We start from the raw sequence: 14,378 nt of genomic DNA, 5'->3' as shown, positions 1-14,378 counted from the left end.
ATTCCTTTAAAACCCTCCACTCGAGGATACATTTAGCGAAGCAATTGTGGCCACTCCACACTCAATCTTCGGTGTCGATAATGACGTAAGAAACTTCGTTCCAAGGGTTTCCTCGCTGTGCGAAAATTAAAAGTATAGCGACTGAGAAAGAAGGAGGGGGGGGGGGGGGTAGGAGGATTTTACAGCTGTGCAGGAAGATCACAAGGTGTTTGGAACACGAGGTGTTTGTTTGATGTTCTGCTAGATGACATCAGAAGTAGTTGTACATCATAAATCATTATACCATCTAGATAGCCACAGTAAAATCCATTGACACATTATAATGCCAAGAATTAAACTCATATAAGGTAGAAATGTTTAAATGAAAACACTTTCTTGATTAAAAAACACGTTTTTGGGTAACAGTGAATTAGATAAAAAAATTGACATGACATGGCTATAACACGTCTATTCACTATGTTCTCCTTGGCCTGTTATCGAGACTGTAGTTCTCTCTCCGGATCTTGGAACAAGGAAAGACATTTGGTTGATATAGTTACTAAACACACCAGAGATAAATCTTCGGCAATGAGGATACTGGACGTATGACCTTAATTGCCCTCTTTTGTATAGTGTCTGTCCTTTCCGACGAGTTAATCGGAATGTCTTGCCGTGCTTGCATCCCATGTTCTAAAATTGACCGAACATTCCTTAGATACGCTTAAAATAATTAGTCCTGTGACTCAAGTCCAGGACATTTCAGTATCCTTTGAGCATATATGCGATTGAGGAGATCTAGAATAGCCCAATTTCGAATTCTCACGGCTGGACTTGATATAGCATGAAGTGGAGTCTAATACAGGCCAATCTTTTCACACACAAATTAATCTGGCCGCAATACCTTCCATTTCATGCTAGATCCAGTCGAGCCATGAAAATTCGAAAATGGTCTATTGCATCAATGTGGCAGACGTCACATAGCAAAAACGCAAAAGTATGCACAAAAAAAAAAAAGAATTTTAATATGAAAATAACAAAATAACAGGACGTACCGTGAGGATTGGTACATAAAACTTTCAAAGGGTGGCATCAAAGGTCCTTACCCATGATAATTGAATACTTTTACGATGAAAAATACCGGTAATCATCTTGAAATTGATAAATGTTTATCGTCTGTTATATTTATGGTCATGTTTACATGGAAATAAAAAAAAATTACGAAAGACACGAACACAATGCAGAAGCAACTTTGGGGATTTTATGTCTGCTTGGAGTAGATGGCAAAGAAACATAACGAAATGTAAAACGCTCAATCTGGTGTGTGATATTTTTGTAATTAACCCAAGCATTCTTGACCTAAACAATGCAAATTTTCTTTAAAATCACGGTTTCCGAATAGGGTATTGAAAGCAACCATTAAGGCTGTCAATATATATAAACCTCCAGGAAATGAAGTTTGCGGCGTGAAAAATCAGCATGCCTAAATGCACATCCTCTTGCACACTGATGGTAAAAGCAAACTTACCCTTTCTGTAACTTCAGTGAAATCGCATTCGAAATGTCGGAGAAAGTGATCTATGCATTCAGCTGTGCATACATAGATCAGATTTGAACCCACGACCCAACAATGTCTAACAGGATGCTCTAACCACTGAACGATTGGAGACTGTGGTGAGCAAGGCTAATCTATGTGCTATTAACCAGAGCCGCATCACACAGTTAAGTAATCAAATCAACAGACCTCAGTTGTTCAAATGGTGGACAACGCTATCCAGTGGATAGCGCTGTCCACCTTCCTATCAAAGGGGCCATTATTTCAGCCCATAACTGCAATGCACAGTCACATTAATTAAGCATCAGAGCCATCGTTCTGTGAGAAATACCATGGTGCGTCAGTTGTGATTCTAGTCAAAGCCACCTACTGTCCTCACTCACCTTAGTCTCCAGAAGCTTAATAGTTAGAGCATCCAACAAGATCTTTTAGGGTCATGGGTTCAAATTTTATTTGGGACTAAGATTGTCCATATGATTGCCATATATACCTTGTGTCTTTTAGAATTGATTTAACCTCGTAAGTGAGTGATATCTTAAATAGAATGATGATGATGATAATTATTATTTGACCCTTTCTTCACCTTTTTCATCTCTAAAAATACCAATAACAGATTCTCATCTGGATACTGCCAGATGATTTCCCTAATCTATAGAGGCACTCTTGGAGAGGAAAGGCTACATTCCATTAAAAAAAGCCATCAATTCTTAACACAAAAATTCCAAAAATATATTTTCAGTGTACATTATCAGTAATACTAGTCTTAAAATACCAAAGGCAGGAAAGTTAATTAACATAAATTAGCGATGGCGCAACACCATCTGAAAGAATCCACCACAAAATTAAGTCGAATGTACAAATACAGCTTGAAATTCATGAAGAATGAGCAGTTATGGAACTTCTATTTAACAATTAGACCCGCAGCCCGCAAGGGCTACGGGTCAATAGCCAATGAGGTGAAGCCGAATGGGCTATTGACCCGTGGCCCTTGAGGGCGAAGGGTCTAATTGTTTTAGTATCACCCAACTTAGTCGGACAGAAAAGGCAATAACAAAGTTAGCAAATGCAAGTTGAAGAAATATTTATTTGGGAACAAAACGGAGGAAAGCGTCACGCTTTTCGCTACTCGAGGACTATTACTAATAGTCCTCTGGTAGCATAGCCAATCAAAATACAGGATTTGCATTAGTCCACTAGTTGGGTGATACTAAATAATGATATTAATTACTACCATTCATAAATTATGCCTTGTCATTGCAATAGCCCCATAATAACGGGCACTTATAATTATGTTCAATGAACTTATTAGATTTCCAAGGAGGCTTGGTTGCTATGTCAAATTTCATCTTAAGAGAAAAAAATGCATGTACAATAACATTTTTGAGCACTAATGGAACACTTAAGATTTCTCTTGAAAGTGACTGATTCTGCTACAAAGCTCAAGCTGCTTCTCCTTCATGTGTTGCTATACAATCCTATAATTAAGGAAAAATACAACATGTGTAAGAGGTCACTGTTGAACGACATTGTTATCATCACTGATATCTTCACAACCACCACAAAAAGAAAAAGTGCAATAAATTTTACAGTCATCGTTTAAGTATCCCCTAAAAACTCTTTACATTAAAAAAATAATGAGTCTGGTAGACACTGTTCAATACCAGGTTGAATTTCAAATAAGTCACTCTTTCAATGCGTGCTTATCATGGTTGTGTTCCTCAGTCATCAGAAAAAACAACTGACTAAAATAAAATAAAATAAAATAAAATAAAATGAATACCTCGTTTGATGCCCATTGAGTTTGTCCCTTTTTAACGCTCTCTGATTTACCACTAGTCCCTTCTTCGCAAGAAAATCCACGAGCTACAGCCACAGCATTACATTCAGTATCTAATCTCTCTCCATTTTCTACAAATTCATTCCATTTTGTTGTACCAACAGTGGCTTCCATGTCAGCGTCATCTGTAAATGCATGACCACCATCTTGCAATTGTTCTACACTACTACTGAAATCTCCACTTTCTTTTGAATCGTCTAAGGGATCACTGCTTATTTTGCCAATTTCATCTTTACAATCAAACTCTTCCCCATGGAGACAGACATTACTCCCCATGTCGTATTCTACCTCAGCAGTATTATAAGATGATACAGCCTGATGGTCCTCTTCACATATTAAATCCAAGGCTTCTTCCTCGACACCAGCAAAATATCTTACATCCCTGTCTGAATCATGCTGAAGCCTCTGTATAGCTGAATTAATTGCTGCTCTTCCTTCACCATCTATGTCTTTAAAGTAATCTATAGACAAGCAAGACACCGCTAATCACACATAACATAACTTTATACAAATATGCGCTGGCTTATATACTTTGCTATCGAATTGTTGGTAAGTTTTGTGTGAACAGCTGTATTTAACAAGTACCGGTATAAACTTTGCAGCTGAGTAGCCAAGCCATTATAACCCGCAATGACATTTCCACAGCAACTCAATGTAGATTTAAATAACTATTTTAGAGACGCAGATTATCTGGTATAAGGGTGCGTTTGATTGGGAAATCCGGATTTAGATCTTATATCTGGATCTTCGGATTTACAATCGGACACAAAATGTGTTGTTGGCGATTTCACTAATTGGAAATCCATGTCAGGGAGAATTTCAATTAGCCAAAATCCGCGAGAAAATCCGTTTTCAGATTTTGTCTGATTGGAAATCGAAGATCCAGATTTTAAGATCTAAATCTGGATTTCCCAATCGAACGCACCTTAAGTAAATAAGGATCCGGGAAATTTGAGATACAACTCAATCGCTGCAAATTAGAGCAAGCCGAGAGCGTTAAGCTGTTGGGCCTCGAGTTAGATGAACAACTTAGTTGTGATGCTTATATTGACTGCTGATGTACGACGTTATCAACGCGTATTGGCATATTTAACAGAATTAGGGCTTATTAGCCAAGAACGGAGCGTATATTGTATTATAATTCTTTAATTAAACCATTGGAAATCGAAGATCCAGATTTTAAGATCTAAATCTGGATTTCCCATTCGAACGCACCTTAAGTAAATAAAATAACTGTAGAGAAATGTGTAGAATGAATGATTATTGAAGTTCTCAAAAACTTATCTCAGCTTGGCAAAGGCCCCTATCACCATCACTGATGCACATATAATATGATAAGATGTTGATATAACATCCAGTAGAAAAAGGAACAAGACTGGATTCTCAAAATGCGATGTTGAATGTTTATACAGAATTGCTAGACTCATACCGCGCACCGGATAAGGACGATAAGCCGGAGGTCACGTCTCACAACCCTTCAATGTTAATAATCCTGTGGGACGTAAAAGAACCCACACACTTGTCGCTAAGAGTAGGGCACGTAGTTCCCGGTGTTGTGGTCTGTCTTCTGTTGGTTATCATGGTTGGGAGGGTAAAAAAGGGGCCACAGTAATTGGCGCAAGCTGTTGTGGCGCTCTGCCAGCTTGGCAAAGTTAATAAAATAAAATAAAAATTTAAAAAAATACATCGAAAGGTTTCAGTGATGCTGGCTTCTAGCAGTACAGTCTTTCAACGCTGTTTTTGAATCTAACCCCAACATGACAAAAAAATTAAACTGAAATATGTCCTCTTGTGGAAAACCCCCTCTAATGCTATGTAATTGAAATCATACCTGACAGCAAAATGCCTTGGGCCAAAGTCCTTGCCAGACTGAGTCGCACATTTGGAACAGGATCAGCAAGAAGAAATAACAAGCTTGGTAAGAACTCTTGGCTGAACTGTTCCCCTGTCTCAGCATTTTGTTCCAAAAGATTCTCACAAAGCTGTGCATATCTAGGAAATCAAGGAAGAAACTGTGAGGCCAGTGGGGTGTGTACGTTAACTGTCAATTAAGTGAGCAAAAAACTTGAAATAACAAATGAAAACAAAGAATTGACTTTCAACTGAGTTTTATGGTTATGGTTCTGGTTCTGGTTCTGGTTTATGATTTATATACTGCACATAATAACAAAGTCTCATGGCGATTTACTACAAGCAATTTTCGAAATATCAAATATTCAGCTTGATAGTGAGGCATTGAGGACAAAAACAAAAGAAACACGTTGGAATGAATGCGAAATATATTTGCATATCATACACTTCCCTTTTTAACGATGAAATGATATATGAAATGGATCATATATGAACTGCGGATATGAAATTAAGTGAAGCTATGATTCTCGCAGTTATGAACTCAATTTTTGCAAATGCGTAAAGAAGCCTGAAAAATTCAGGACTTCAACGGGGTTTGAACCCGTGACCTCGCGATACCGGTGCGACGCTCTAACCAACTGAGCTATGAAGCCACTGACTTTCCTTTTTCTTAAAATATCGAAAAAGGCCTATTCTTTCTCTGGGGTGAGATCGGACGTCAGCATATAAAGGCGCCTCCGGGAGCCCGTATCAGTCCATATTTGATCTCATCCACCCACCCAACCCAGGAATGAGAAAGGAGGACAGACCACAACACCGGGGGTCTCCCCTCTACTCTTCACGAACAGAGTGAGGGTACGTTATTGACCACATTGTTGATGAACAGGAAAGGTTGCGAGACAGCGCCTATGGTTTAAAATCCTAATCAGAGAGGACTTGAAAGTCTAACTATCTGAGGGTGTAATTAGAAAGGCAGCACTTTCTCCCCAGTTACCTCAAGACCCTGATTGTTGCTCTGGCTGGAGTCGAATTCACGACCTCCTGCATGGCAGCTCAGTGCTCAACCAACTAAGCCACCGGTGCACAGTTTTATTAACAGGTGCACGAGTTTTATGAACAGTTAGTAAATTATCAAGATTGCTATTCAATGATTACTAGTTACATACTCACGCTTGGCGTCTGGTCCACTGTGGGCTATGAGCAAATTTATTGATGATGTCACATACATACTTATGTACAGGACCATCTTCGGGGCAAGTGTGCAGTCTTTGAAGTAAAACACCAATCTAAAGAGATTCGAGAAATAAAATCTGGTATCTGGTTTGTGAAGAAGGAGGTAGTTTACCACTTACAAAGGGAAACCATTTGTTGAGCATAAACCCCTCGATGGAAAATTCTTCTAACATTGGTGTACAATGATATGATGTGTTTATTATATCACTATTGCAACTTGGAAACTGAATTACAGTACAGTAATATGTCACAGAAAATACCTGCTAGACACAACAATAATATTAATAATAATAATAGTTATAGTACATAATAATAGCTAAATAATCATAAATTATCATAATTTACTCAACTTCACGGTTATAAACTATGCAAAACGTTTTCTTCAGGATATGAGCTTTTGAGACCAAGTAGGTTCAAAGATCTTTGTTCATGGAAAAGGTCCTTCATGGGGTCTGCCAGTTTCCTTCGCTTTCTTAATCAATGCACTGAAAGGGGCTGAAAGCCAGTTACAGCAAGTGCTTCTGCATAATTACGTTGGAGTAAGAAAACATGGAGAGCTTTGTTCTGTAATGACTCTATATTACATCAGATAAATAGTCAAGTTGAACCTTAACTTGAGAAGCACTCAGTTATGCTGCTCATTAACTTGAGGTTGTTAAAATAACATTAGCAACACATAGGAGATAGCTGCCTTGTTAAGCATTGCAGCATGACTTCGTCTATGGTTGTCACCCTGTATGGCCACTCCTTTTCTATTGCACTCCTTTTGCCAATTCATGAAAATTTACTGCCTGAGAGATTGTGGAAAAGCAAATAGCTCCTTCTCAGATTTTCCAAAAAAAAAAAAGTACTTGGCTGGGTCCAAACTAGATTCACATTTCACATTCAATTCATTTCTTTTTTGATACAGTGGTAGCTGTGGTGATGATGATAGTAAAAATAATAATGACACTAAACCTATATGGAAGCTTGACGGAGCAAGTATTAATTGGCTACCTTGGCCAGCCACCTTACATTGCAAAGGCCTTTAAACAGGCAAGAGAAAAACTCTGGTCCTACTTCCACGCCACTAGTTTTGCAAATGAACTTGCCTTAATTGGCTCGTTGTGCAATTTTTTATAAGAATATACTCAAAGGGAGTTAATTACAGTGAGCGGCAAAAGGAATATCTCAAGTCAAAAAAATGAGCGTACCCTAGGTTGCCTGTGGTACGTGTTACACAAAAACAGAAGGCACTGAGTTGGGTGGTATTGAACTGCAGCGTTTCAGTTATTTTTTTCAAATGGGGGGTCATTAAGACCACTTGAGGGGTCACCCAGACGACGTGCCAGCAGAGACCCTTTGGCTCACTCATTTAATGATTTTGTAATCTCCTGTCCCATTTTGAGGTCTTTTAGTTTTTTTAAGCTTTGGTAATAAATTCAGTTTAAAGATAACAAACCACGCTCTTGAGTAAAATGCACTCGTTTCTTCTTTAAATAGTCTGCAAAAAAAACTAGCTGCAAATTGCTCTGACGGACGTTTTCCTGCATGTCATGCATGTCTTGCAGTTGCACTAAGCAAACGCTTATTGCACACACTAAGGAAGGACTGAAGATGTTGTTTCCGCTTCATAATTCCTCTTCTTCTCAGTCTAATCTGATGCTAGGTCAAAAACGTTTGGCTTTACGTTTGCACCAAAAAGTACCGTAAAAGCCGGGAGTTAACAGTAAAAGACAAGCCAAAAGACAGAAGAAGAAAAATATAACATAGCTTTTATATCTAACCTTGAATCGAATTCTCATCGAAAGATTAATGACAATCGATCGCAAAAACACGAAAATCTCTGCAGTCTCAGACTTCCATGAATCAAGGAGAAGGTCACATTTTTCTGAAGTTGTCGGAAAGTGCGAGGTTAGTAGTGCCCGAATTATAAGGTAGCCGAGTGGTCCCTGGCTAACAGAGTCCAACTCAATAATGAGAAATGCAAAGAGCTCCGAATCTCTTTTGCTAGCAATAAGGCAATATTTGAGCCAACTAGGGTACATGGCAAAGAGCTAGAGCTTGTTGATAGTGCAAAGTTACTAGGAATAACAATCACAAGTGATCTATCATGGAACACCCATGTAAATCATGTTATCAAAAAGACAGCCAAAAGGCTATACTTTTAAGTTCAGCTAAAAAGGGCCAAGGTTCCCTGCGATGACTTAGGGTTATTTTACATCACGTGTAAGATCAGTTCTAGATTATGCGATCCATGTGTATTATTAGTCACTCCCAAAGTATTTAGTTAATGAATTAGAGAGAGTCCAGAAGAGGGCTTTAAAAATCATGTTCCCTAGCCTCAGTTACGATGAAGCTCTTACTCACACGGAGATAGCGCCGCTTAGCGTCCACCACAGTAATATTTGTGCTACGCTTTTCAATGAGATCCTAAGTGATTCAGATTATAGGCTATGGGCATTATTGCCGCCTTCACATCAGGCCTGCAAATATTCGCTTCGACGAACACGCAAATTCGACATTCCTAAAATAAACACGAAACGCGCAAGAAATAGTTTTATTATTAAGTCAAGTTTTAATATAAATACGGTATAAATTAATTTTAGATCTTGTAAATAGCTTTTCGAAAGTAATAGTACTTTATTATGTAGCATTATTATATATTTAGGAATTTTGTTATTATTTACATTTTAACGGTACGCAATTCAGCCCTTGGCTGCCATGTATTGTCTATCTCATGATGTTCTGTCAAAAGGAAGAAATCGATCACGTGCTAGGCAACCATAAAGGTGCACGTGATCACTTTGTGTACAGGAAAGAATGTTAATCGTCGTCTTTAGAGTGAAACAACGTATTTTTTAGCCAAGAAACTTCCGTCTTTGGGTTTTTAATTTTGTTGTAATATTTAACTGAATATTTACATTTCATCTGTCGGGTCTGGAAGCCTTCTTTATCGGGTTCCTCACAAACGTATCAATTTTGACTTCAGCGTGAACTATTACACAATCATGACGTTGAGCGGCCAATTAAAACAGAGTTTGCAATTGAAAATCTAAACATCTATGAGATACAAAAACAGACTCGTGAATTATCGCATATCACAATGCTGACAAGCACATAAGCAAACGAAATGGTTAAAGACGGTGCCTACTATTGCGCATATGTTCTGCGCATCTCGAGATATTCGGATTTGCTATGGCGCGGTTCAAAATTATGCAGAGAAAGCAGAACTTACCAAGTGATCTCGGTACCCAAAAAGAAAATTGGGGGTAACCACGCATTTTTCAGAGACACCATACATTGCTTTGTATTTTAAAGCTCTTTACAAATATTGTTGATAATTATCTTTGAAAAATGTGTGGTTACCCCCAATTTTCTTTTTGGATTTCAATAACACTTGTTAAGATCTGCTTTTCCCGTATATTCAGTAAACCGCGCAAACATACCTTTGAATTAGTAGGCACCGTCCTTAATTACTATCTGAATGTTTTTAAGTTGGATTAAAACGATATATTGTTGAAAAATCCTTGTGTCAAAGGAGCTATGTCACGCATTTCATGTAATTTCATGACACTCAAAATTCGCAAAACGCATGGGTAATGTAAACAATCTTCCAGTTTATTGCTCCTTCAAGTCGAAGCAATAAACTGGATTGACCAGGAAATTAAAGAAATATTGTTTGCTTCCCAAATAATTTCACGTTGAAATCTTGGCTACCTATTAATCATTTGTCAGAAAGAAAAAAATTCCTGTCTCCTCGCGAATCACATTTCAACCCCTGTATGCTCGAATATTACACAACATGATGAATTCACCGAGGAAAATGTCACAAAAACCTTTTCCAGCGAAAAATTTGTTTAAAAGAAACAAGATATTTGCTATTAGAGGCACAAACCCTTCCTATTTCATTGCGTGCGTGAAGACAAGAAACTCAATCGTGTCAAGTTACCATACGCAACAAAATAAAGAACTTTTTCCATGATAATGAAGCACAAAATAGACAACAAGCTTTCTTTCAAATAATTCTTGGCTGTCACATTTTCAATTATTTGTTTACCTGAAGACTGTGCAGAGTTGAGCACAAAATAAAATATAACAAGAATTAGTGAAATTTCCAGTTGTTACCAGAAGACTGTGCAGAGTTGAGCAAAAAATGCAAATAACTACAAATAGCCAGACAACAGAGATCACAGATCCACTTAAGGTGCTCGATTTTGTTTAAAGCCATAAGTTACCAGAGAATTTTCCATTTGTTTTCAGTGTTGTACATAACACCACAATTGGTAAAATATTGGAAATACAGTTCACTTTGATTACGACTTGACAGGCGAAAGATTGTTGTCGAAGTCCATTCCTCAGCGCATTTAAGATTCCAGACATTTACTTTGCACCGCCTGTCTTGTTTATCCAATTGACGTTCCATTTTTGAGCTCCATAAAGGTATATTTTATTTAAAGACCCACCAAAACGCCATTTGACTTCGACGCCATCGCAGGTTAATAGACCAATTTCGATATATTAAAATTCAGTCTCAAACAAAAGACATCATCTCGAGGCTCTGGGGAATAAATATAAGGATTTGTATGACTTTATTCCCCAGAGCCTCGAGATGATGTCTTTTGTTTAGGACTGAATTTTAATATATCGAAATTGGTCTATTAAATATTCTACTGTGTCCACCACAGAAATCTACGCATTTCTACTTCCCTCTGAAACCTACCAAAATACGCGCAGAGGACCCTGCACAAAGACACCACTTAGCAGGGGAGTGACAGGAAATACTTTCCCAACACAAAAATTAGAAGAACAAAAAGAAAACGACTAAATTTAACCCGTGTTCTGACTGGATTGCCATATGGCAACCCAGTAATGACAACCTACATACATGTAGCTGGCAGAGTTCATTAATAAAATTATGTATTATGTTACTTTCCACTGTCGGAATACTAACCAATTTAAATGCTATTGTCCTAACATCAGCTACTCTGTCTGTAGCAAGGGAAATGGCGATAGGACAAATGAATTGCAGTACTTGTTTGGGTGCATACAGCTCACAAAGCAACATTAATTGCCTAAAAATGAAACAGTATTAATATAAGTTAAATTACTAGTAGTAGCAATCGCTAAGTGCCAATGAGACAGTCAATATAATACATAGTTTGAAGATTTGTATCAGAGTGCTATTCATGGAACAAAACTAAACAGTGGTTGTATTTTTTTGATTTCAAAGTACTGCATCTAACAATATAAATGTAAGAAAAACCCTTGCATAATTTGTATCTCAAACAACAATGTAAATGTCGATATGTTTTGCAATCATATTGAAAGCACTGCTGTAATTTTTGAACGGCCGTAATTTTAACAAGAACATACAATAATTAAGTTAGATAAAATCAATGCCATGTATAAAATCGCCAAAGACGTTTCAGTGTGAAACATGTCATGGGGAATCAAACTCTCTTGAACAACACATGAAGGTTGTTTCACTTGGAGAATTTTTATTTTGTCAGGTACAGCCATGAATTATATGTCAAATTGATCGTTTAATTGCGTAGTTTACAGACAATAATATTTCCTATGAAAATTAAATTAAATTGTTCACAACAACAAACTGTTCTACTCGACAATGGCACAGAGCCCGAAATTGACAACCGGGGCCGATAAGAACACAGTGTACGCTAGTTCACTCAATATACACCTTATTCCAAAATGGCCGCCATTTAGATATTCTTTTCTTTTTATTGAAATTAGACCTTGATGCCTCGTTCAAGGCCAAATATTCTTTTGAATTTTCAGCTCAAGAACGAGGCATCAAGGGCTTATTTGAACAAAAACAAAAGAATATTTAAATTGACGGCCATTTTGGAATAAGGTATATAGCTGGTTCGGAAATAAATAATAGAGTAGCAAATGTTCACAACACAATGGTCAGAGAAATGGAAAAAATGTGTTTTCACTCACAATCATAAATATTCACGTGAACGATGTCGCGTCAGGTCAGTTTGTCTAATGAAATCACACATCAAAAAATGTGCTTTCATTGGTTCTTGAAGTCACATGATAAGCAGCCTTTGTTCCCTTACCTTATCTTATATTATAGTTTCTCTGGGACGCCCAAATGTTTTTCTCCATACACAACACTCTGGTGCTTCGGCTCTATTAAGACAGGCAGGTGCAAAAGTGGGAGTAGATCAACTCGGAATGCTCACCTCGGATCAACGTAAAAAGTAGGCACGCATTGCCAACGTATGGTAGTGCAGTAACACAGCGCTTTATTCCATATTGTCAACTGAGCAGCGTTTTGTCTTCCAGGACATTCAAGCTGTCTTCGCGTAATATGTAGCTCTAATAGTGCACAGTATTGTTTTGGTACGGTATATCATTATAGTGCCTTGGTAGATGTCTCAGGTAAAATAGACCACTGAGAAGACATGTAAGGTAAAAGGTAAAGTCTGCTTCGAGCCTAGTGGCAAATCAGGCCGGCGCTTATCTCCGGTTTCTGTGGCATGAAGCGACTAGGAGTATTTCTACTCCCCCCTGGATGGGATGCTAGTCCATCGCAGGGTTACCCCCGGCATTAAATTCGCCGGTACCCATTTATACACCTGGGTGGAGAGAGGCACCGTGAGAGTAAAGTGTCTTGCCCAAGAACACAACACAATGTCCCCGGCCAGGACCCGAACCCGGACCACTCGATCCGGAGTCCAGCGCACTAACCATGAGGCCACCGGGCCTCCCCAGAGAAGACATGTGGTTACCAGCAAAATACTAAACCCAGAAAGATTAAAGAAAATAAAAGGGAATCGAGAAACATTGGCTTCGAGGCTGACATGTTGATCATTTTCAGGTTCCCTTACAATATCTTTTTCACCACAAGTTTAAGAGTGCACTTGAGTGTCTGACAGCTGTCTAATACAAAAGTTCACTGAAGTTAAGCCCTGTCGGGTTAGTATCTGGATGGGAGACCTCAAAAAACAAAAACAATTATATTTTAATGCTCAACAATGCTAACTAAGCAAGGTACAGATTTCGTTAGCCAGCTCCATGCAAAACAAATATTGATGCAAAAGAAAATAATTATTGATACACAGATTTTAGGAAGAGCACAAGGACGTTTCCAGAACGGTCGATCAAGAATAAAAGATTTTGTCATCAGGAACAAAATTTGCGACACAATAACAACATAAATTTTGAACCGCAAATAGAAAGTTACCATCAGCGAAAAACATTTTGGGAGATTTTCACTACGTTCAATTTCCCTATTGTACTTTTGGCTGCACAAGTAAATCGCAAAATCGAAGTGACATCGAATTCAGCGGGCGCCGTGATAAATAGATAGACGACCTTTATTTCAACAAGATGAAAATTAAAGCTACCTTGTGTTTTTACTCGCGAAGCAAAGGATACATCTGTGTCAAAATGATGGCCAGACACCTGGTTTTTTTTTTGTTAGTTTGGCTTTTTTTCTTTCAAGTGTTAAAAAGTTTGACATGAAATTTGCGAATTTAACACAAAGATCACAATCGCACAATTCTTGATGGAGGTTGGCCATTGTTTCTGAGTCAAAAATTTACTCTCCTAGACAAGGTTATTTATCACCAGGTAATTCCATTATTTTGGAAATAGCAGCTGCTTTATTGTTCATCAGCGTCACACATTCTTGCCGATTTTGGGGCTCATTTTGTTGAAACTCAGGCACGCTTCCAACAGACCTGTTTATTTTCATGATTTATGCACGTGCTGAGGGCCTATTGGCACCACGGACACTATTCTCTTAAAACCCAGTGACTTAGTGTGCAATGTACAGTGCACTACCACAAAAATGATGGGGCCTCGAGAAAATTGCAATCAGTCAACGTAGTCTCATTGAATGAGGACTTGGCTACTTCTGAATTGTGCCAGAATCCATCTGACGATTTACAGGAACTTGTTTCATCAATACCC

The 14,378-nt window shown here is 38.1% G+C and overlaps 1 protein-coding gene across 1 annotated transcript in view; it reads right to left on the bottom strand.

Moving 5' to 3' along the window:
* Positions 1-976: 976 nt before the first annotated feature.
* LOC138022305 (serine/threonine-protein phosphatase 4 regulatory subunit 1-like) overlaps positions 977-14,378 on the bottom strand; it is a 63,567-nt gene continuing 50,165 nt past the window's right edge. Inside the window, 5 exon segments of the mRNA XM_068869412.1 lie at positions 977-3,006; positions 3,312-3,829; positions 5,200-5,360; positions 6,390-6,505; positions 11,386-11,506. Coding sequence (XP_068725513.1) covers positions 2,971-3,006; positions 3,312-3,829; positions 5,200-5,360; positions 6,390-6,505; positions 11,386-11,506 — 952 coding nt within the window. The 3' untranslated portion in view covers positions 977-2,970.

Source organism: Montipora capricornis, chromosome 10 (assembly GCF_036669925.1).
Source record: "Montipora capricornis isolate CH-2021 chromosome 10, ASM3666992v2, whole genome shotgun sequence".
Taxonomy (NCBI): Eukaryota; Metazoa; Cnidaria; class Anthozoa; order Scleractinia; family Acroporidae; genus Montipora; species Montipora capricornis.
The sequence above is the reverse complement of the archived record's forward strand: the minus strand, read 5'-3'. Positions and strand labels throughout refer to the sequence as shown.